Consider the following 23376-nt stretch of genomic DNA (forward strand, 5'->3'; position numbering starts at 1 on the left):
CCACCATTCAGTAACATTGCGAGACTCCATCCTAAAAGGTTGCCAAAATAGCTTAAAGCTGAAGTCTTTGCAAATGTTGCTGTGACAGCCTTACTTTTTGTGAGTGCTTTCTGCAGAACAGAAAAGATTTTACTAAAGCTTCTCTCCACCCTCCAGAAAGAAAGCAAAACAAAACCAAAAAAAACCCAAAATAAACTATCTCAGTCTGAGGAAAATGTTGACTGTAAGTGATAAGACAAAGATTAAAATCTGGTTAAAAAGTGCAACTGAAAGTAGTCCTGTAATATGAATAACACAGTAGCAGAGAGAAATAGATAGGAAGTACCTGGTAACACTTATTTAAAAAACAAAAAAGAAAAATTCAGCTCTATTGTTATATCTGGGTTTAATAACTTTAATAACTTGAAGCTTCCAGTAGTATCTTACTAGTCTCCTTTTCCTCCTCGTGCTGTATGTTAGTTTTCTGTCTGCTGTCTGCTTATCTGTTCCTCTTTCATTTCACATTACAACTGCAATCATCATTCCTCATACAGCACTTCAGATGTGGTTTGTCTTTGCTAGGATATTCCAAACCTGCTGGCAGTTTTCTAACCCATTGCTGTTCTGCCATTCACATCTTTTTCAGCAGAGGAGTTTGATTTAAGCACTTCAAGAAGATGAAGGAGGTTAAGTGCCTCTCTTATTTACAGTTTTATTGGTACAGTCAGAGAATCACAAGACAAGGGATGGGTTAATCAAATCTGTTTGGGGGGAATTAAGATCTGCTTGCTTTTAGTACTCTGAAGGAGCTATTCTCAGCTCTATTGCGGGAAACCCTTTTCCTGTTTTTGTCTGAACTTCTGCCCATGATCAAAGCTCTGGTCACTGTGTTAGATCAGACAAGGGAACATACTGATTGTCCTACAATCAGAACTTTTCCTTTATGCAATTCTCCTTATCACATTCCTTGCTCTCTTTGTGAAGCCAAACAAAGTATCCTGTTGTTGGTGTGGGTAAGAAATGATAACACAGGAAAAATGAGCTAATTTCATGTTTGTACTACAGTGTCCTCTGGAACCAGCAGGAACTCCTAAAGCCCTCAGCCCCATAGGGAGGAAAGCCTGAAGTGAGTCCAGCCATCAACGTAGCTGTAATACCTGTGTGGAAGGACAGACGTGCTCCTTTCAGATGATTTTCTTTAGCTCACCCTTTCACCAGTTCACCTCCACGTCCTACCAGCCAAAGCCAATAAATACTGAAGGCAGCTGTCCTGTGCTTTTGCTGTGGTAAGCCCTCCTTATTCCAGGTCTGCAGGGAATTGCTCAGGCTGGCAGCTCCCTCTAGCCATGTTCAAGGTGTCTGTAGTATTTACTGGAGAGGCTTGTACCTGTAGCAGGTCTTGTGAGCAGGGAGGGAGAGGAACAAGCCTGTGCTGCCTTGCAGCCATGAACTGCAGCCCAGGTCCAGAGGGTACCCAGGAAAGAAAATGACGGGACAAGTAAGAGCTGACAGGTGATGGTACAAGAGAAGGATCTCTGTGGTTGCAGAAAGTGATGGGAGAAGCCTGTGGGAGGGACAAGCCATGTGTCCCACCTAAAGGTGGGGATGGGGAAAGGATGGGTAGAGGGGAAAGACATGCTCTCCCGTTCTGGCAGGTTTGAGATAGGTTTGCTCTAGCCAAACTCCCTAAGAGGGCCTCTGTATATTGTATGTATATGAGTTTCTCTTCCCAAGCTTACCTGCAGGTCCAGCAGCGTTCCCAATTGCTTTACAGAGGCTTTATGTTGACAGCAGGTACAAGGGAAGCAGAAGCATCCAGTGACAGGCTGGAAAGGAGGATGACACTGACTCTGCATTCAGGTTCACCAGTTGCAAGTTGGTCACCTTCATAGTGCTGAAATCTGTAGCAGAAGAATTATGAGAGGCTGCCAGAACAGGAACACAGCAGGGAAGGCAAATAAAGTGTGTATTTATTCCTTCCCATTTTTCTGAACATGGATGGAGGTAGACCCTGCCTCTTGTACTGGAGACCAATTGCAATGAAGTCACAGCTGTAGAAGCATTATGGCCCTTCTCTTGTAGAACAGGAGAAGATACTCAGAACCTTTGTAAAGCTTGGTTTTCTATGAGTAAAATGGCTTTTAAAATAAAGGGATTGGGCCGGAGTCAGAGGTATTGTCACCAATAGCTGCTAAAGGGGCCTGTTGGTTTGGTACACGAATGGGATCTAAGATGAACTGGCTAAAGAAAGTGTCAAAAGATGTGAGGCTTGGTTGGTTGGTTTGGTTTTGGTTAATATTCCAAGCAATACACTCTTGAAGTGTGTCCCTCTTTCTGATCCCCTGGCAGTCTGTCCCCTAGCCAAGGTGACAATACCACAAGAAGCATATGAGACAGCAGGAGCAAACACAGACCCTTTCATTCATCCCAGGGACAGAGAAGTGGTTGGATTAGCCATGCTTTCAGTCCCTTCCTTGCCTGACACAGCTGCTGCAAGAGTCCCTTGGTGCACCAGGAACACTGCTGAAACTCTCCTCTCCCCTATGCCTGTGGTCTCGGGGTGCTGTCGAGCCCTACCTGTCACTCTGATGTTGGCCACAGCCTTGGCAATGCTGTTTTCAATCACGCAGGTGTAGGTGGCATTAGCAGTGATGTTGTGCAGGAGGGAAACCACCTTCACAGTGATGTTTTTGGGGTTCAGTTGGTAGCTGGTATGGGCAGGGAGGGGCAGGTGCTCCCCAGTGTCACCACAGGCCATCCAGTGCACGGCAGGGCGAGGGAACCAGCGCGGGGCTTCGCACTGCAGCGCGTCCTCGTGGCTTCCGTGCTCCACCTGCACCATGGGCATGCTGAAGGCTTTGGGAAGGAGGGAAAACAGGGAGACACTCAAAACCAGGCAAGTGATAAGAACTGGGCATGAAATATCCAACTGCATCTACCAGTCCCAGGTATTTCTAGGCTGCTCACTGCTTGGCAGCACAGCACTGCCTGGAGCCAAGAGCTCTGTACAGGTTGAGCTGTGGGAGGATGAGTACAAGGGATCCAAGGACTCCTAGGACATAGCAGTCCAGCTTGACAGGATCTGCTGAGGTTGTGACACAGCTTTAGTGTCTTTTAGTTATTCTTAATGGGAGAAAGATGATTTACCCTCTCCACTCACTGAGAAGGGGGCCTGACCTACCACCTACAGCTTCACAGAATCATTAAGGTTGGAAGAGACCTTTAAGATCAACTGTTAACCAAGCATAAAGTCCACAACTATACCATAAACATAAATGCATGTATTTTTATTTTAAATCTCTAGGGATAGTAGGTGACTCCACTACCTCCCTGGGCAGCCTGTTCTAGGGCTTGATAACCCTTTCCATGAGCAAATTTTTCTTAAATCTAAACTTCCCCTGGGGCAACTTGAAGCCATTTTCTCTCCTGAGCAATCCCTTGCAGACCTGGAATAAGGAAGGTTTACACAGCCAAACCACAGGAGAGCTGACTTCAGTATTTGTCCACTTTTGTTTTGGGTGATAGGATCTGGAGGTGAACTGGTGAAAGGGTGAGCTAAAGAAAATCAGCTGAAAGGAACATGTCCATCTTTCCACACAGAACAGGTATTACAGCTGTGCTGGAAATAAAACCCATTACAACATTTCACATGTTCTTTCTAATGCCTTTTCTGTGTAGATTACTTTAAACATCCAATCAAGCAACACAAAAGTAGGCAGAGCCACAAGGTTTGAAGGAGGGATAGGGGACCAAGTCCCAGTGGAACATTTGCAACCCTCAGGCTTGAGCCAGAACCCTCTTTCACTTGAGGAGGTCTGAGGGCTTTTCCTCACCCAATCTGCACTGTAGGACAGGAATTCTGGCCACAGGGATGAGAGGGAAGGGTGCAATCTGGAGGAGACCTGCAAGGGGTTCATCCCTCAGTCTCAACATGAGGTCACCACTTGGGAGGTGACTTGTTATTACAGCTAAATTCATCTCACTGGAAGAGGCCAAAGACCTGGTGGTTTCCAGATCTCTCCTGGAGGACTGACTCTTGTAAATATGTAATGCTTCAGGTAACTATGACATCAGAGGTTTGTTGCATTGGTAGTAATTTTAAAGAACTGAATACTTCAGAAAAATTTATTAAGTACACTACCATTTTTTCTATGCAGAACTTCTGGCTGGACATACATCCTAATTCTAGAGAGAAAAAGCTACCATGTTATCAAGAGCATAACCTTTTCTGGAACAATGGTGTCAAAAGAGGGGCTAAGGCCATTAATATCCTGTAAAAGCCAGAAATACACCCTCCTCAGGGGTGTAGCAGCATCACAAGCACAGGTAGGTTCAACCAAGCCACACTAGCACAAGTTTTGCAGCAGGATTTTGCTCCTTGTAGCCCTCACCTCCTGTCCTGTAGCGCAGCACTGCTGCCCCGCTCCCTCTGGCTGTGGTGACAGAGCACTGGTAGGTGCCAGCATCGGAGAGCTGCACATCCCTCAGCTCCAGGGAGGCATTCCCGCCGATCACCTGGTCCGCAAACACGGCCGTGCGGCCCTGAAACGATGGATCCTGCCCTTGCAGGTGGTCCTTCCCTCCCTTAAACTCGTGAACCAGCCCAGCTACCCCCTCCTTGGCCCACTGGATTGCAATGCTGTCCATCCGGATGTCGGGCTCAAAAGAGCAGCCCAGGACGCTGCGCTGGCCAATGTTCCCCGGAGACGTCAGCGCCGTCACACTGATGGAGTGTTTTCCTGCAAGGAGAGAGCAAGGAGGCTGGAGAAAGGTGAGGCAGCACACCTGGAGAAAGGCCAGACTGCCCTGTGGCTGTCATGGACCAAGCCCAAGGCTGAACAGTCACTGGCACACAGCAAGGCCTCCAGTGGCTGCCACCAGTGCTGCTGGTAGAGGCCAGCTCCCATGGATTGTATGCCATGATAAAGCACAGGAGTATTTCTGTAGCAAAAGAGTGCTTCAAAAAGTAGCTCTTCTTACTTGTTTAAGAAGAGTTCACATGGTATTTTCTTGTTTACTTATATATATATCAGGGATTTTTCTCTTTGCAGCTGCCAGAAAAGCGTGAATTTTATGTCTTTTCTTAGTCAGGACTTCCCTTTATGCAATATAAATGTGATTGGAAGGCATAATGCTGGCAGAGAAATAGCAGCTCTTTCCCCCTTACTGAAATCAAAATATTTTTCTTTCATTTAAGAAAAGTGAGCATCTGAAATCCTAAACTGCAAGCCTGAGAATTTCCAGAGCCAGGCCCTCTTCCCCATGCAGCTCTTCCCTACCCATCCTCACTCAGCACATTCCAAGGAAGCTGCATTTTGGCCAACACCAAAACAACACATTTTGTTGTCTCTGAGGGTCCTGAGAAAGGCGCCCCATCTTGGCAGATGCTCTCTGATTTCACAATAAATCATCTCCTATCCAGGAGAAGGAGCAGAGAATGTGCAGGATTTTCTGTGTAGGTTTGGGGCTCCAAGCCCAAGGGAATTTCAGCTGCCACACTACACCTCCAGCAGCACAGGCTGCACTACCCCTGCCTATCCTTGTTAAAGGATGGTGGGCGACACTTCCACACATGATCACACCTCAGCCTGTGCACAGGATGGACACACAGAGGTAGAGGCAGGGCAGAAGTTCATCATTCCACCAGTAACTGCAGGAAATCTGAGCTGTCACACACCTGAGACACCAAAACCAATGATCAGGGCGATCGCTGCAGCCAGGATGACAATGACTGTAGTCATGCTGTTGGGGAAAAAGGAAAGGACAGCATTAGCACAGAGCCCACCTCCTTCACAGCCCATGCCCTACCGCCCATCTGCAGAGCTGCCTGCAGGAAGGAGGGGGAGGCAGGAGAGCCACAGACCCACAGTGAGGTGGATGAGTAAAGCACATCACCACAATAGGGATGAACATTCAGCTGAGCAGCTCTTGCCACCAACAGTGGGGGACCATATGGCAGGAGACCCAGGCCTTTGAGAGCAGGCAGCTGGCCCCAGGACAGGATGCTTCTCTCTGCCCTCCCAGGCGCATAAGCAAGTCAGGCAGTCCCTGCTGGTGCTTGTGAGTGACCAGGGAGTGAGCAAAGCCCCTGAGCCCAGGAGACACCAGGTGCAAGGCAGGGAATGTGCAGGAGGGATCAGGAAACAGGGCCATTTTTTGAAGCTGGTTGGATTTGGGATGCTCCATGTGGGGATGGGCAATGGGCTGTTGAATGAGAGACTGAAGAGGAGAGGACCACTTGCCAAGCCACACAGGTGAAGCAGCCATGCCAGAAGAGAAGAAAGGCATCATGTCATGGATCAGCACAGCTCCAGCCTTGCCAAGCACAGCCTCTCTGGCACAGCCCAGCTTGGCTGACCCAGAAGCACGGCTGGCTGTGGACTCCCACCACAGCCAGTGGAGCTGTCATGTGGTCACGGGCACATTTCCCTGTGGAGTGAAGGGTTGTGGCAGCAAACTCAGCTCCCAGCCAGAGCAAGCCCTGAAGCAGCTCCCCACAAATCCCACAGGTACATCCTGGAGTTTGTGCCCAGCAGTCTCACAGAGACTCCTCACAGAGGAGAAGCCCAGAGAGCTGCAGGCTGTGAGAGGTCACAGCCCTTCTGCCCACACAAACCCAGCTGCTCTGCTTCAGCAGCATTTACTGGTTTGCAGCACACTTTGCCAACACAAAGCTGATGGGGAGCCTCCTGCAGGACAGTCCATCTAGGACAGGACATGTTCCTACATCCATGGACTCCTCCCACCACTGATGTGTGCCTGCATCTGTGACTTGCTCAGTGTCCATAGATGCCACGATCACAGGGCTGATATGGAACTCCAGAGAATCATACCATGTGAACAAGCCTCCCCCACAGGGAGCAGCACAGAAGGGAGAAAGGCAAGAGGGAACAGAGAAAAAGGGAGATGTTGCAGACTTGTTTGACCTCCCACTGTCTCCCTTGCATCCTCATCCTTAAAGACAGTGGGAAGTTGTCTGAAGAAGCCCAGTTTGCACATGCTCAGAAGGGATCAGAACTCTGTATTTCACCAAAATATGTGGTACCTCCAGATAAGGGCTCACACAAATCCATTTACACATCCACATCCATACCAAGCTCTGCCTAGATGCCCTCGGAGCTGGGAGTTGTCATGTTTGGCTTTTTCCCCTTTGTCACCAGCTTTCAGCCATAGCTGGGATGAACAGCAGTTCCCCTCCTAATCCCTCAAGGTGGATCACAGCTGACCCTACTGGGAGAAAAGCCATGGATATCATCCAGCCATGGGCACCAGGCAGCTGGGGACCCAGGCACTGCCTCCCCCAGGGGCCTGCAGGATTGGGACTTTGATGGCTGCTGTGGATGCTGACATGTGACAGTTTTCAGCAAAGCCTCGCCATGTCCCACGGGGCTCAATCCTGAGTCACTCAAGGTCCCAGCCAGGCTCACCGTGGGACATTCTGTGGCTTCATGTTCTGGGGAAGATGCCAATTGTTTCATGTACAATGAATAACACCCATCTTCTTGAGGAGCTCTACCAATTTCCACTCTGGGAGTTGATCCCAGAGTGAGATAGCTGCTATAAACTCAGCCAAGGTTGTCATGACAAGCCTCAGTTCTCACACCTGGGAATCACAAAGCAAGCAGCAGCCACACTGCGCTGACTCACAACAGTTGTGATTCATCTTTATCCCCTTATCTTACAATCCTTCTTCCCAAGGACAGGCAGAGAAGAAATTGCTCCGTGTTGAGGGATGCTGCCAGAGGGTTACAGTAATTGCTAGGAGGCGTGGCAGAGGGTTGAGTAGCCAGGATGTCCTCCTGTGCAGTCCCTGAATGCTTCAAGTGCCACCACACTTGCCTCTGGTCCTTGACAGGACCCTCTGGCCTGAACACCACCTCTGCCCTCCCACTCATCTGTCCGAAACTATCCTCAGCTTACTCACAGACCAACACAAACAAGCACAAACAGGCCACACCAATGCCTTTGTCCTGTGCAGGTGCCACCTGCCCCCATGGCTGCAAAGCATTGCTGGCTTTGCACCCAGAGAGCAGCTACCCACCCTGCTCCAGAGCACCAGCAGGGCTGATTGGAAAACTGCACAGAGGGAATGGCAATTTTGGGTATATGGAGGCCACTGCCCATTTCAACATCCCTTGTGAGGGACAAGGAGAAATTAGTCCCTCTGGAGTTTCCTCTGCAGAAAGTGCAAGATGCAGGAATCACAGGATCCTTACAAACATTTGCTGTGTGCCCACCATGTGTAATGAGTAGATCTGGCATGCAGAGTGAATGAGAGGAACTTGGCATCCTGGCCACAGGCTGGTGGTAGCTGTGTCTTGCAGCAGTTCAAGCACTCCAAGCGAGATGCAATTTTCTGTGCATCAGCACCCCTGGTACCTCCAGTGTTTTAAAGGCATAGAAACAGACTGATGTGGGTGGCTGAGGCTGCACCAGTCGGAGCCCTGACACCTCCCTCAGTTCCCAGTGCCCATTTGTCAGCCTGTGGGATGCTGCTCTGTGCCTCCTACCCTATTTTCCATAGTCATGTGCCTCACCAGTCAAACTTGGAATCAAATTTGGCATTAAATGGATCCATTCATTCCCTGCCTGAATGCTGCTGATCACAGCCCAGGGACAGGGAGAGGCTCACAGCCTGGCTGTGATAGGAACAGTCCTAATTCTCCAGTTTTCTAGCTCCACTTGGACTAAGCTTTCCCTCAGGAATGGGCTTAGAGGGTCAAAAGAACTGGAAGATTAGGATATTGAGGGTCCCTTGCCTTCCTCATTATAGCAAAGTTTACTGTGGAAAAGAAATGGCAGTGGTAACCCAAAACAAAAGGGTTTCTATTCCAATATGCAGCTGATGACTGCAGAACCCAACTTTCTTCAGCACTTCAGGGAGTTTTGGTGTTGTTTTCGTTGGAGATTTTTGGTTTTGGTTCTGATTCCTTGGTTGGTTTTGTTTTTGTTTTTCCTGAAATCAGCAGAAATCTCCCACTGCTTCTCTGAAACTTCCTGGAAAATTCACCCCTTTCTGTGGTCTGTTTCTGCATTTCAGGATCAGCCTGAGGAGCAAATGTCCCTAAAGGAACCTTCTTCTCCCAGTAAACTGCTGCTGCTTGGCAGGGCAGGCAGAGGCTCTGGCAGAGCAGCAGGAAGGTTTTCACAGCAGCAAGGTACAGATGAGCATTTTTTCACACCCATCAATTATTTCATTTCCCTGAAGGCTGGCTGGGCTGCCTCTTGAAAATAACAGAGCTGGTTATTGCGTGCATTCCAGACATATGAGGAAAGCAGTGCCCAGGGAATATTTACACTCTGTGTCTACAGGCAACCTCACTTCTGCCAGTGAAAAGGCGCAGATCATATTGCTATTCAGTGCTTCCTTGATGCTCCATGTGGCAAGGCTCATGTGTGAGGTCTCTTCTGTTCACACATGGCCTGTCCTTCTCCCCACTGCTGTTCCACTCCAGTGGGACAGGTACTGGTAACAGCTGAAAGCTTTTTCACAGAATAACTACCAGCAGGACTGTCTCTCACTGGAACCTCTGTCTCCAACCAGCCTGGAAAGTTCACACCTGGCATGGAAAGACACAGCTTGTTGCTGTCTCTGTTCAAGCAGTGAGGTTTAGATGAAAGCTCATTCCACGTTCACTAGAGGATGAAAAATTTGCCCTTTCATCCATCTGGTGGGGGTTATTTTCAGCTAATCAGGAGATAAGGATATGCGGTAGATATTTTAATGACTTCTTTTTCCAACTTTAGTTCACCAGCACTCAGTCAGTAGCTCCAAAGGAAATGGGGTAATTGAAATGAGAGCCACAAAACACTTTGAGAATGTCTTCCCAGCTCTTAATCCTGCAAGGAAACTTCTGGACAGTTTCTTTCTCCCCACAGCAAGCTGATGTGATGGAAACACAAGCAACTGTCTGAGGACCAGCAGAAGAAGGGTGCCTTCCTCAAGCCATTGAACCCCCAAAATACAACAGCAGGAATACACCCTTCCTCAAGCATTGCCACCCCAATCTACCACAGGATTCAACCCTGGGATAGCAACTTCTAGCAAGTGCAGAGTTCTAGGACATGCATCTCCATCTTGACTACAGCTGATGACTGCACATGGATGTCTGATACATACATGGCCTTACAAACTGTATAAAACAAGCTGTACTGGTATTTAAGTAGCTTGAGTGAGTGCAATACAGTCAAGCTGCAAAGAACTGCACTCTTGAGAGCTCCTGGCAGCAGGGTGATACATCCCAAGAGTCTGAAAAGTGCAATTCCCTCCTTTCCCTCTACCAAAGGAAGTGCAGATAGTACCATACCTCCAGAAAATGGCCTGGCCTTGGGACGCCATGGTGACAGCATCTACGGAGACAAGTCAAACAGCAGGAGCCTGAAGGTCCCACACTGTTCAGCACAGCCCCTGCCTGTTCCATGATATATCCTCCCAAGCTGTCCTGCTTAAATAACTGCACGCAGCTAAGGAGGGGTGAACCCAGGCACGGAACCCTCAGGAATGAGGAAACTCTGAGCATCTCAACTGCCCCCACCCACAGGGCAGTCATAAGCAGGGAGGCCTGGTTAGACACTGGGGCAACAGGAGAGACCTCCTACACACCCATTTGAGAAACGTGTCTTATTTAAGACAAAAAGTATTACAGCTTGTGGTTGGTAGCCAGCTAACCCTGGGGTTAGAGTGCACAAGTGTCCCAGGAGATCTGCAGCTTGGGGCTGTGTCATAACCAGGACTAGCTCAGGTCTCCCTACAAAAATGTCCAACCACTTTCCTGGCACTGGGCAGAGAGGTCCCACCAGAGGGTGCCCCTCCTGGCCCCATTCACACTGTGAGTCTCCCCTGCCTCTCTGTGCTGTGCTAAGAGGCTCCTACGAGCTCAGCAATGCTCTCAGAGCCACGCAGGTTTGGGAGCAGCCCCTTTTCTGACTGCTGTTTAATCCCACTGAACTCCCTCTGGCCAAACCACCTCTCACCCTCCCCCAAGGCAAGCTCCTGCTGCTCTTAAGTCTGCAGGGTGGTGCATTTTGGGGCATGTAAAGGAAAGAAACTGGCACCTGCAAGGCCCTGCAGGTCTTTATTTCTGGGCTTGGTCTCAGATGAGGCTGGGGGCAGGATGAGCAGCTCTTGGGCTGAGAAGGGCAGAGAGGTTGTGAAAGAGAAGGGAAGGCAGCTTGCACCACCATGTTCAGTTTCCCGAAAGGGAACCTGCGTATCCTGACATCTACATCTGGACTGTGTTCCGGGGAGGATGGGAAAAAGGGGATTTTTTACAGTCTGTAGCTATCTCCAGCAAATTTGGATGGTTAGTGGGAGTGAACAGCTCTCCCATGCAGAGCTGAGGATGCCCACAGGAACTGGGAACAGTCCAGCACCTAAAAAAACCAAACTACTTTCTCTGTAATAACCAGAGGTTATAATCAAGACCAATTAATACTGGCCAGTGGTGATAATCAGAAAAAAAAATCATCATTATTTGTCAGCATCCTGCTGATTATTAAGCCTCTCATAATTTAGCAGTACAGTATAAGAAGCTAAGAATAGCTCTAGGCCACAGTGGCTCGGTGGGAAATGCACATTGAGAAATATCCTGTTGCCCTCTGTGACACTTGATTAATGGCTGTGGTGACACCTGACAGCTGCGTGTGCAGTGGGCAGACAAGGTGTCCCCTTTCCACTCCAGTTGACTCCAGGTCAGCCACAGCACACCCCATTGCACAGTCAACAATCAGGTTACTTCCACATTGGAAAAACATGTCTGCTTCTCAGGCACAGGCAGCTCCAGCAGGACCAGGGCCAGTCCCATTCCCCAGGGCAACACTGCATTCATTTCTGAGCAGCTCATGCTGGAGCCTACTCCTGTCTGTTTATACTACAAAAAAAGCCCGAGAGGTGGTCAGGATACTTCCCAAAGAAACCAAGGGACTGTGATTACATGACCTGCCCAGCTCTTACCAATCTTGAATTTGTTAGCAAATCCAGCCAAATGTGACAGCAGGATCTGGTCCCACATGGTCTGTGAGAGCTGGTGAACACCTGGGACACATCAGCTGCCTTCACTGAGGAGAAGGCAACAGCAGGCACAAAGTGCTACCAGCTTTGCTGGGCCCAGCAGCTGCTGGTACCCTACAGAAGTGTTCCCCTGCTTATGGGAAATTCACACCTCATTTCAGCATCACTGGAATGCTGCAGGAGCTATTGGTGAAGGAGAAGATGGAGTTGTGGCAAGCCCACCATTAGCCAGGTTTGACAGAGCATTCCACAGAGTTGTAGGCAACCAGTAAGCTGAAAGGGATGAAAGCTTTTCTTGGGGTTTGACCCAAAATGTAGGACATCTTTTCAGCCTTATGATCCCACATCTGTAACAATGATATCAAGAGGTGCTTGAGAAGTACCACAAATGAGAACACTAGTGATCTGGAAGGAGGAGAACTTGACACTTCCTTATTGGCAATACCTGTCCTCAGTCTCACCCGCCTGTGAAGGGAAGCTGGTAGCACTCAGAACAAGCCCTCACTTCTCAAAAGAGAGGTGCTGAGCCACCTGGGCTGCAAACACACAAAGTCCTCCACACTGCATGTGGATTTGTCCTGACATGGCATTCCCATCAGGTGGTGCATCCCTATGAAGCACCTTCTGCTGTGGGAAAAAGCAGCAGCCCATCTAAGCCAGAATCTGCTCGGCTCCTGAGATCTGCTGGGACAAAATGGACACTGGTGGCACAGGTGCAGTCGAGTCATCAGCCTGCTTTGCCTCTCAAAGGAAAGATACCTCAGCCTGACCCTGACTCTGCAAGCACCCTACCTACATGGAGGTTTCAGGTTCCAGGCATCCTTCCAGGTATGCCATAGTGTCCTGTTCTTCGTGGTTTTTCTTCCAGCTACACTGTTTTACCTGTTGAGGGAGTAAATTCACTTCTCTTGACTCTGAAAGCCCTTCCTCATGTTCATTTTTTTTCCCAAACTTTGGAGACAGGCAATTTTATCAAGAGCTTTTGTCCTGGGAAAAGAAAAATATCAGTATCTATCAGTGCAGTCCTGTCAGCACTGCATTCATGTTTGTCTTGAAAACACCTTTATTATCTCAAGGACCAGCTGGACAGAAATAACATCATATAGCCCAGCAGACTAACTACACTTCCTAATGCACCTCCTGACCCAGATGTTTACCAACACAGCACTGGAAGCCTATCTTGGGAATGAATGTTGGGGTCCAATGTCAGACTCCAGCAGATCATTTGCAAAGTGCTCTGAACTATAAAGACTGAGGCTGCTGTCAAATAATGGGAGGACAATCCGACCTAGCCCTCCCCACAAAATGACAAAGGTCATTAAATGTCTTTTATCAAGATTGGTTCAAGATATCCTCATGCACAACCAACACCAAGCTCACAGTGGTAGCTGGCCAATGCTTCCTAATCCCTGGGACCAACTGGGCCTTCAAGTCTAGCAAGAAGAAAAAAATTAATACCAGGGCCTGACCCAAGCTGTCCAAAAACTGCTCTGCCCATATCAGATGGAGAGCTGCAGTTCCATGAAGGGTTTAAATTTCATTGGTGTAATTCTGACAAACAGCTTCTTGGAAAACATCAGTGACAGGGTGTGTAAGGGATACCTAACACAAAGAGAAAACACATTCCTCTGTCTGAGAGGACTAAGATGTTTTCAGTCAGAAATTATGTGCCTAGGAGGTAGTGCTGTCCTTATGTGTTCCCTCTGCAAGTCAGCATGGAGGCTCTGACAAAAAACAACACACCTAGGGGGTGGGGGGAAAGAATTATAAAGACACAAAAAATTAGGCATTTTGGTTTACATCACATTCTGCACTGAGCATTGACTCTGTACATAGCAAGGATGAGAAGGAGTTACTATTTGTTCCATTAATGGCTAACTCAAACTAAACTTTTTCTTTGAAATTTCAGACTCAGCAACCTTAAATTGCCTAACTTGGAGATTTAAACTGTCTAGCCTTCCCTGACTGTTTGACAGGGAAGCTTTCTGGATGATTTATGGAAAGCCATAAACAGCATTTGCATAAGGATATCTATCTCCTTGGCTGGGAAGAAGTTCCAAAACTGGCTTTGTAAGAGGAACAAACAATAAATGGGAGACTTCTAAGGCTGAGCAAACAAACACAGTGCAGGTTTCTACTATTTACAAGCCAGCTGTCCTAACGCAGAGTGCAAGACTTGGTCCTTGCTGTTGACAGCATTCCTCTCCCTCCCTGAGCTCCCAGCAGTGGGACCTTTGTGCCAGCTCCTCAGGCAGAATTAGGAGCCCCTAGCAACACACACCTACTGGCAAGGTTACCCTCAGGGCAGTGGTGATCCCAGCCTCAGTGACAGAAATGTATTTTGCAAAGGAGGTTATCCGGGGTGTCTGCTTCACCCAGGCAAGCAGATGGCAGCAGGGTGGCAATTGCCCTTCCAGGGAAGTGCCTCTTCTTCCTCATCACAGATGCATTTCCCCAGCTATGGGTTGGTAAATGCCTTGCCAAGGCTGCACAAGCCAAATCCAGGAGTTTTGCTGTGCTCCATCTCCTGTGCTCCAGCTCTGGACAGACAATTGGACCTTGTGTCTGTGAGTCCTGCTGACACTCAGGCTGCCCCCAGATGTTCCCTTGGTGAGCTGGCACTGCCCTGGCTCCCCCACCACGCCCAGCAGCACCGTGTCCCACACCATCTCCATGGAGAACAAACAGGCCAGGTGAATGATACTCTGATTCCTGCTCCTATCAGTGCCAGGAGGTTTTCTGGGCCCTCCTGCAGATACATTACTAACTCACCTTGCCTGTACTTTGCAGGCAGGGCATAATGAGACTACAGTATACCCAGAGGAAGGGTAGGAGTTGCAAACAAAGAGCAGCTCCCAGAAGCTTGACTGTGCAATGTGCACACATCCAAGGCTAGAATCCAGATGCATATCCAACGGGGAGGCAGAAGCCATATTCAGGTTGCCAAGCCCTTCCAAGGCATGATGACAAACCCTTTGGAATGGGCCCCAATGAGCAGCTTTAACCTCATCAAGAAGGACAGCAGAGGCTGTTGACCCTGCAGAATAGGACACATCTTAACCCTCCTGTGAGGTTACTGCTCAGAATGAGTTTCCCCTCAGAGCATGTCCTCACAGGCCACAAGTCCTCAGAAGTGAAGGCAGCAGTACATTTCCCAGAATTTGCTCCTATTTGAACACAAAAATAACTTTGCATACACACCCCTTGGTGGAACATAAGGCACAGTTTTTATTTTCCCTCATTCCCCCTCTCTCAACTCACACCCATCCCGCTGTTTGCTGGCAGCAAGGCTGTGCAGGGATCGATCATATGGATCCTCATGGATCATCTGTGCTCCTGGAGCAGCCAGCAGCAGTGCCCTGGACTCCCAGGAGCTCACCTGGCTGCTCAGAGTGCCACTGTCCTGAGCAAACTCCTCTGTGAGGTGTCACTGGGGGGCCCACTCAAACACTCTGAGCTCTCCTTCACTTGTCCACAGCACGACCAGTGGTGGCAGCCAGGGTGACCTTTGTGTCCGTGGCCACAGCCTTGGTACCCACCTGCAAGAGAAGAGGCACCAAAGTGGGCCAGAAAATCCCAGTGTGGTATAGGCTTTGGACCCAGGACTTCTCTAAAGTGTGCTGATGAGAATGCAGCATATTCAAAGCCAAAATTGCCAGGACTCCATAAATAAAGAACAACTCAATAGCTGGGGAAAGCTGATGATTTCCATTCCCTTGTTTTTTGAATACAGCAAGACATGGGCATCCAGAACCCCATGCCAGCTGCTTGTGGCTATGGCCAAAGATACAGATCAAGCACAGAAAAAGGAAGAGGCCAGTTCTATCCTAAAAACACACAAAACACATGATGACACATGCAGGTGAAGCACAGGGAAGATGGTTGGGATTAAACAAGCAAGGGAGTTGAACTCTTGTCCAAAACATGAAGTGAGGCTTCTCCAGAGCTGGTCACTGTGACACAGCCAACAAGCCCCCAACATGCCAGCACTGGATCAGGAACACTGTAGGTGCAATGCTGCTCAGCCTCACTCAGAAGAGCTGAAAGGCTGAGGTGCCCTGCCCCACCTCCTGCACAGCTGGCTCAGGTCCCTGACTATGGGATGTGCCATAAAGCCCCTCTGTGTGTCCTGCTGCATCTCTCCCTGCTGCAGTCACCCCACCAGAACAGGTGCACACACAGTCTACCACATTCCTGGTGCATGTCCAAGGTGGGAGTTGGGTGAGAGGATCTCCTCACACCCCCATGCACTAGGGAGGAGAAGTGCAGCAAATCCTCCTGGTGCCAGCAGCTGAGCACCCACCTGGCATGGTGCCACCACAGGCACAGCGAGCGGCTTTGTGGCCTCCGCTGGAGCAGAAGGTGCAGCAGTGAAACACCCCCTGGTGCTCACGGAACTTGGGCTTCACCATCACAGTGAAGGGAGAGCCCTGCAGGGGACAAGCAAACAGAGAGATGCTGTCAGATGTGTCTGCATTCCCAGACACCATCTGGGTGACCCTGTCAGTCACAGATCACTAAGCCCAGCCTTGAACTGCTACGTGGTAGAAATAATCCTTAGACAGATTTGAAACAAATGCCTAAGAAAAGAAAAGTAGGTACAGAAGAAGCAGTGCAAGAGAAACAAGAAATGCTACCTGCACGTGTTGCCCTTTCACACAGACGCAGACAGCATACAAGCCTGGCTCCTCAGGGCTGTAGGAAATATAGTAGGTCCCATCACCATTATCACACACTGTTGGCTTGACTGCACTGTGAACAGTGGAGAGAAACCCAAGAGGTCAGTGACTGGCAGAAAATTGCTTTAAATGTAAACCAGGGTTTGGCCTAGAGTGGCCTTCACACACCCCTGCTGCTGGAAGCTGCAATTACCATACAAAGGAAGTCACACAAAGCCAGTTGCACTGCAAGGATTTGTAGCAACCTGCACACCAAAAGGCAGAAGATGACACATAGCACACTTACAACTCTGATAGTCCCATCAGATAAGAGCCCACAGAAATGGGGTAAATCCACAGCTTCAGCAAGCAGCTACCTACAGAAAAACCTATTAGGAAGTCAGGATATAATAGGGTAGGTTTGAACAACTTAAAACACTCTCCCAACTGCACTGACCCCAACTCTTCCCTTCAATGCTGAGGAGTTCTAGGTCCCTGCTGGTAAACTCTCCCTTTTCCTAGTGAAGCTCCTTGTGTTTCACAGGGAATTCTGGTGAACAGAGTGCTAGAGAGAAAGCCTCAGCTGGTTACTCGAGGATAAATTTCCTGCTCCACAGGAAGATGGAAAACTTTTCACAGACAATTATCAGGCAGCTCTGCACAGAGGAAGGTGTTCTTGCTAATCCCTGCTAATTAGTCTCCCGGGCTCCATGACATGACAGCTTATAACCTGTATTCCCCACCCCCAACACTTCACATCAATACAGCTGCCTACATAATTTCCTGCCATGAACTGTGTGGTGATACTTCATGCTCTTCTGCAGCTGTTGTGCATCAAAGCAAAGCCAGACAGCTTTCAGCAACCCATGCAGCAAGTGCATGCAGCCAAGAGCAAGAAACAGAGTTAATGTGGCCACAGCGACCTCTACCCCATCAAGAGAAATCCAGAAATCCCTGGGGCATGCACCTTCCTACATTATGGGTGCACTTATGGAAAGAAGGTACATTGGAACAATACTCTTGGACAATGATGCTCTTTTGATAAGCATCTGTGCAGCCAGCACTGCCTCTGTGTGCTTTGTCAACACAGCAAAGGGTTTTAGCATCCTGTCCCTTTTTTTCATCAGGTCATCCCATCATGAGTGTTCCTGGAACAAATTAATGCTGGCATCTGGTTCCAGCTACTATAAAACAATAGATGTTTTTCTTAAGAACTAACCGCCAACTGGGTCTGCTTTTATGCCTGGCTACTCTTTAGTGACAAATGTTTGGAAAGAGTTATAATTTTTTTCTGGTTGGTCATTTTCCTTGTGGAAACACTGAGGAGCTCAAGTGCAGCCTTTCCTGGTTTTGCTAGAAAACCTTCAAACATGTTACAGTATTCAATGCTTGCAACTACAGGAAAAAGAATATGTGTTGTGCTTTTGTTCTTTCTCCAGAACATGAAGAAGGAACTTCCATCAGCTGTCAGAGGTTCATGGTGCTGGTGAACTGTCTGACTTGTGACTGCCATACAGGGGTTGCAATGACTTACACTGATTAGGCTTTAACAAAAGCAGGAGCCCCAGGTGTCTGCTGGGAGCAGTGAGAAGGAACAACAGCTCCCTCTGCCTAGCAACACACACAAGGACTTGAATCCTTTAAGAAGCTCAAATCACTCAAAGACTTAGTACAAATCTCTGTCAGCAAATCTCAGCAATCACTGTCCAGCCAAATACAACCACTAGGAAGCAGCGTGGGAAAGAGTAGTGCCTTTTCCTTTACAAATTCTGTCCCACATGCTGAAGCACATCCTCCCACCCCCTAAGCAAGCAGGGAGCCAGGACAAGGGAGCAGAAGGGCTAAGCCAGGGATTTCCTGTGTGAGATACCCACCAGTGGCTCTTGTCCCTGTGGGTGATGGTGACGCGCACAGCCTCTCCTCCCCGCCCCAAGCGCTCGCCCGCAGCATCCCTGCACAGCAGGGTAAAGCCACTCAGCTGGCTCTGACGGGCACTGTGGAGATCTGGGGAAACAAACACCAAAGCAGAAAGAAACAGAACTACAAAGGACTCAAGTCAAGCCATCACTGCCACCTCCCACCTATTTTGCAGAGTTGCAGCTCCATCAGAGCACAGCCAGGACTTTGCTTCCAGGTTTTACAGCTCCTTCCACTCACAGGGAAAAGTCAACATAACTCTGGGTATCAGGAGAGAGTGGGAGCTATGAGTTCTGAGAGATGTCTGGCAGGTTTAGCCCAGAGATCTGCACAGACCATTGGGGTGGTTTTGTCTGTCACGCTAAGCCCAGCTGGCACCTTTCCAGAAGGCCTCAAGATGCTCCATGCAACCCAGAGGAAAAAGGACCAGCCCCACTGTGCCCCGAGAACTCAACACCCACAGTTTGGCATGGAAGGGATTGAACAAGCTCTGGGTCTGTCTCATCTGCCCTGCACAGACCATTACTGACCACAGCTGGCTGTGCTCTGTGGGATGGGCTGAACATTATCTGTTGGCTGGCCCAGCTCCAAGTCCTTAGTGAGCAATTATCCATAAAACCATCAATGTATTGCCAGGTATTCCTATAGCCATCTCAGCAGAAGCTGTAATGTAAAAACTTAATCGGCCACAAAGGGGATCTGCCTGGGCTCATGCTGCAGAACAGCCTGGAGCACCAGCAAAGCATCACCTCCTGCTATTGCAGGTGCCATTCCCACCCCCTGAGAGAGCCCTCCTCATGCCTCAGCCCCATGCTGAGGCTGCTGATGTTGTGGAGGGCAGTGCCATGTGCTCTGCACACCTGGATGAGAAAAGCTGCATGGTTCCCTGCCCAGCACAGCTCCCGTAGGCAGTCACTGCAACCTCTGCCCTGGTCAGTGTCTGGACAGCAGGAAGCCAGAACCTGCACACCATGTGGCTACAGAGAGCAGAGGGGTGACTTCAACAATGCACTCCCACTCAGCTGCTGTACAGCACCCCATTACCTTCCCCATGCAGGGTACATCTGGCTGGATCGACCACTTTATTGAGAATGGCCCCAAAAACTTCATAGCCACAGCACTGCCCTGCCCTCTCATGGGGGGAGAAGTGGATCCTGTCATCCACGCTGGGGTGGGTGCTGTAAGCAACGCTGTTGAGCTGTGTCAGACGGCTGGACACCACCCCTTTGGAGACCAGGATCTCCACATCTGAGCCGCTCATCAGGAGGTGCTCCGTGAACTCCACGCCTGTCCTCATGTCCAGCAGCAGCTGCTGCAGCTGCGCCTTCTGCAAGTGCAGCAGGTTTTCCTTCTGCACCTTCAAGTCCTCCAGCTGCTTCAGCAGCCGGTCCCGGTGCTCCTCAATGGCTTTCACGTAGCCCCTGGCAAAGAGGCAGATCTCCGCGGCCACAGCCTCTGCGCGGCTGCGGACAGCGCCGCCCATCTCATCGACCTGGCTCAGCACATCCTCCAGGGTGTCCAAGTGCCGCTGGCTGCTCTGCAGCAGCTCCCGCAAGGCGTCCCCGTGCCGGTGGATGACATTGCTGGCGAGGTCACAGGGGTGCTGGCGGTGCCTGCCCAGCGCGCAGTCCCGGCACACGGGCTGCTCACACTGCTCGCAGAACAGCTGCAGCTCCTCCGTGGGATGGGACGGGCACAGGAGAGGTTTCCCGGCCTGGCTGCAATCCTTGGTGCTCTCCAGCTCTGTCACAGCATGGGAGGCCGTTTTCTTCTGTCTCCTAGGCAGGAGCAAACACCAAGCACTTTATGCATGTTGGACACAAAACACAACAACTGAGACCTTTAGCAAATGCCTATTTGCAACGGGCTGCGAGTCACAGTGCGCACTGCTCCCTCCTGTCTCCACTGAAATTTCCTGAAAGGACTTGCACTCTCCCAAGAGCCAGGCTCCACACAAAGGAGGAGCTTGTTAGGGGCTGCTCCCGGAGCCTCCCTGACTGCATGGTCAGCCCGGATTTCAGACACAAGGCAAGTGAGCTCTGATACTGCCAGAAGACAGTCAAACAGTCAAACATTTAATGTTCCAAAAGTCAAACCTGGCTTCCTTCTGCTTGCCAGGTTAGGTCCTGCTCAGAAAAGACCAAAGATGGGACACAAAGAACCTGTTATACCCCAGACATCTACCATGTCACAGGGCAGCACTAGAATATTTCCATTCTCTGCTATTTTGGACACTGGGAGTTAGTTTTTGAGAAGGATGTAAAACCCCCCTCTCCTAATTTGTCTCCTGCACTAATGACTTGTTGCAATGGGAGCTCCAAGCCATAACCAAAGACACTCCAAGGACCAAGCTCTGCAGAGTTGCTCTGGTAACACAAAGCAACCTCACCACAGGCTCTTATGCTTCTCCTTTTGCTTCCCACTAACCTCCCTTAGATGCAGCACATTTTCAAAGCCTTCCAGTGTTGTGTGACTTCAGCCTAAGATCTCTCTCACTTGTTCCCAGGAGCACAACCATGGCACTCAGAACCACAGAAACCTTCCCTACACACCAGGAAATCCTTTCAAAATGGCTTTCCTTAGCCCTCTGACATCAACTAAAACAAGTGAGTCTGTAGATGCCAGTGGGATGAAAAAATGATAGCAGTAAATACTTTAGGAAGAGGGTCACAGGGACAAATTTTCTGCTGCTTTCTCTCTTCTGAAGTTATCTCTGGCAGAGCAGCAGGCTGCTATTCAAGGTCTCTTATCACTCTTCAGCAGCTCCACGGGGTATGAGGCATTAGCTAATCAGAATGGTATGCTGAAAATTACACCCGGAGTAGAAAGGTAACTAAGAGCCTAAACTATTTTCCCCACAGGCACCACTATGTGCAGGGGGGCAGGGCAGGAGGAATATGTCTCAGTTCCTTCTAGGGAAAGAATTTGCTAATCAAGCAGAAAGGAGCAGCAAACATGGAGGGAATAGGCTGAGTTGCTTAACCCAGGCTGAGGCTTCCCTGGCTTGTGCTGTTGGGTGTTTTTCTGACCCTGTCTGTCACCTCCTTGCCTTGAAGGCCGTTCAGGCTTTACATCACTTTTCATCTTTAGTGCCTTTTGTCCTCTGAGAGATTGCCTGGCTTACAGGCTTCTGCACCCCTCTCCTCTTCAGCTCCTCTTCTCCTCTGCTGCAGTTACCTCTTGTTTCTGCAATAATTCTATAACATGTGTCAGGCAAGCACACGGGTTGATCATCAGCAGGTAGCAACCACGCAGGACTTCCACAGGACTTCCAGTTTGCCCAAGGGTGCATTTACACACACACACACACACACACACACACACACACAGAGAGTAAATGGTCCTGCAGGTGGAGAGAGGCAGAGCAGCAATTTAACGTTCCCCTTTTCCTTTGGGAGATGTGTCTTTTCCAAGGCAGGACAGTACAGCATGTGAGGCTCTTGTCCTGCTGGCTCTTGTCCTGCCCATACCCCTGCCTGTTGCCCAGTGACACAAAACTGAGGTGCTATCCAGCATATGGACACCACTACAGGCAAAGGGTGGCTTGATTTTGGACTCAATGGCCAATAACATGGCTGATGGACCTATTCCCGGGAAGTTCAAGAAGTGTTTGGACAACACTCACAGGCTCATGAGATCCCTGGGGCTGTCTTGGGCCAGGACTTGGATTCCATGATCCTTGTGGGTCCCTTCCAACTCCAGACATTCTATGATTCCATGCTAGCAGCTTGCTTGTCCCCACCCTGTACAGAGCATCCCTGCGGACATCCTCAGGCCAGGGGCTGTGAGCAGTGGGCAAAAACCGGGAGACACGCCAATTCTTGCTCCGGCTCGCCCTGAGCGGGCCCCTGCCCGCTGCGCCCTCCCTCAGCCGCGGTGTCGCGGGGTCCCCGTCCCGCCGCCGCTCACCTGTGCGCCCGGCAGCAGAAGCGGCACAGGCGGAGGCCGCAGGTCAGGCACCGCCCGGCCGCCGCCCCGTCGGCGCAGAGGTCGCACCCGGCGGCGGCCCGGCCGCGGCTCCGGGCCAGGCAGTCGGGGGGGAGCTGCCCCACGCCGCCGGCCGGCAGCGACAGCTCGGCGTCGCACACCGGGCACAGGACGGGGCGGGCGGCGCCCGGCGGCCCCTCCGGCGGCCCGAGCCGGCGCAGGCAGGGCTCGCACAGCGAGTGCAGGCAGGGCAGCAGCCGCGGCGACGCGCAGGGCTGGGCGCACTGCGGGCAGCGCGGCCCCGACATGCCGGCAGCCCGCGCGGCCCCTCACGGCCGCTCCGCCGAGCATTCCCGTCGGGAACGCCTCGCGCCGCCCCATCCCACACCGCGGGTCCTTCCCCGCCCCGGCGCCGCCCGCCCCGTGAGGAGCGCGGGGGCCGCGCTGTGAGGGGCGGGGGCTGCCCGGGGACCCTGGTGCTGCTCCTGCCTGCCCCGCCGCTTCTCCTCCGGGCAAGGCGGCCGGAGGGATCCGGCAGCGCCCTTTGTCCTCGTCCCCCTCACCGAGGGGCGCAGGGACGGAGCCGCTGCTCCCCTCCGCTGGCACCTGCGGGGCTGTCTCCGTGGTTGTGTGGGAAACGGCCCCTTCCCACCCCACCGCCGGCAGATCTTGTTTCCACTTCTAGTTCCAAACTTCCAGGTTTACCGCCTGACAGGCCACTGCAGCCTCTTTGTCGGTCTGCTGGATGCCTTCAGGCCTTGGGAGTTTTTCCTTCGGATCGCTGGAGAGCTGAGCGACAGCCGTGAAACTTTACCTGAGACGGTGCAAGGCGGCCGGGCTTCCCTGCGACTGCCCACCACGACGGGCTGGTGGCTGTCCTCAGTC

General features: G+C 50.6%; 2 protein-coding genes across 2 annotated transcripts; both read right to left on the reverse strand.

Annotated features, from left to right (window-relative positions):
* Nucleotides 1–57: 57 nt before the first annotated feature.
* VTCN1 (V-set domain containing T cell activation inhibitor 1) lies at nt 58–5780 on the reverse strand. Its single transcript, XM_064702763.1, has 5 exons — nt 5657–5780; nt 4371–4718; nt 2557–2835; nt 1719–1880; nt 58–110 (listed from the first exon to the last, which is right to left on the reverse strand). The coding sequence occupies exons 1-4, from the start codon at nt 5778–5780 to the stop codon at nt 1759–1761; spliced, it is 873 nt and encodes a 290-aa protein (XP_064558833.1). The 3' UTR covers nt 58–110; nt 1719–1758.
* A 9424-nt stretch (nt 5781–15204) lies between these two features.
* Nucleotides 15205–22799, reverse strand: TRIM45 (tripartite motif containing 45). The gene is made up of 6 exons (XM_064722832.1): nt 22474–22799; nt 19609–20342; nt 18522–18651; nt 16627–16741; nt 16293–16419; nt 15205–15528 (listed from the first exon to the last, which is right to left on the reverse strand). The coding sequence occupies exons 1-6, from the start codon at nt 22797–22799 to the stop codon at nt 15377–15379; spliced, it is 1584 nt and encodes a 527-aa protein (XP_064578902.1). The 3' UTR covers nt 15205–15376.
* Between the last annotated feature and the right edge of the window lie 577 nt (nt 22800–23376).

This window comes from Zonotrichia leucophrys, chromosome 1 (genome assembly GCF_028769735.1).
Source record: "Zonotrichia leucophrys gambelii isolate GWCS_2022_RI chromosome 1, RI_Zleu_2.0, whole genome shotgun sequence".
Taxonomy (NCBI): domain Eukaryota; kingdom Metazoa; phylum Chordata; class Aves; order Passeriformes; family Passerellidae; genus Zonotrichia; species Zonotrichia leucophrys.

Bases quoted from the DNA above. Each gene is read 5' to 3' on its own strand.
- VTCN1 (XM_064702763.1), bottom strand. From the start codon at position 5,780: ATGGGCTGTGAAGGAGGTGGGCTCTGTGCTAATGCTGTCCTTTCCTTT. The intron at 2,836-4,370 runs GTGAGGGCTACA...TCCTTCCCAAAG, and splicing joins GCTGCGCTACAGGACAGGAG to CCTTCAGCATGCCCATGGTG. The intron at 1,881-2,556 runs GTAGGGCTCGAC...CTTCTGCTACAG, and splicing joins GGCCAACATCAGAGTGACAG to ATTTCAGCACTATGAAGGTG.
- TRIM45 (XM_064722832.1), bottom strand. From the start codon at position 22,799: ATGTCGGGGCCGCGCTGCCCGCAGTGCGCCCAGCCCTGCGCGTCGCCG. The intron at 18,652-19,608 runs GTAATGGGGTGC...TTGTTTCCCCAG, and splicing joins ATGTACCCTGCATGGGGAAG to ATCTCCACAGTGCCCGTCAG. The intron at 16,420-16,626 runs GTAGCATTTCTT...TGTCCCCTGCAG, and splicing joins TGAAAGGGCAACACGTGCAG to GGCTCTCCCTTCACTGTGAT.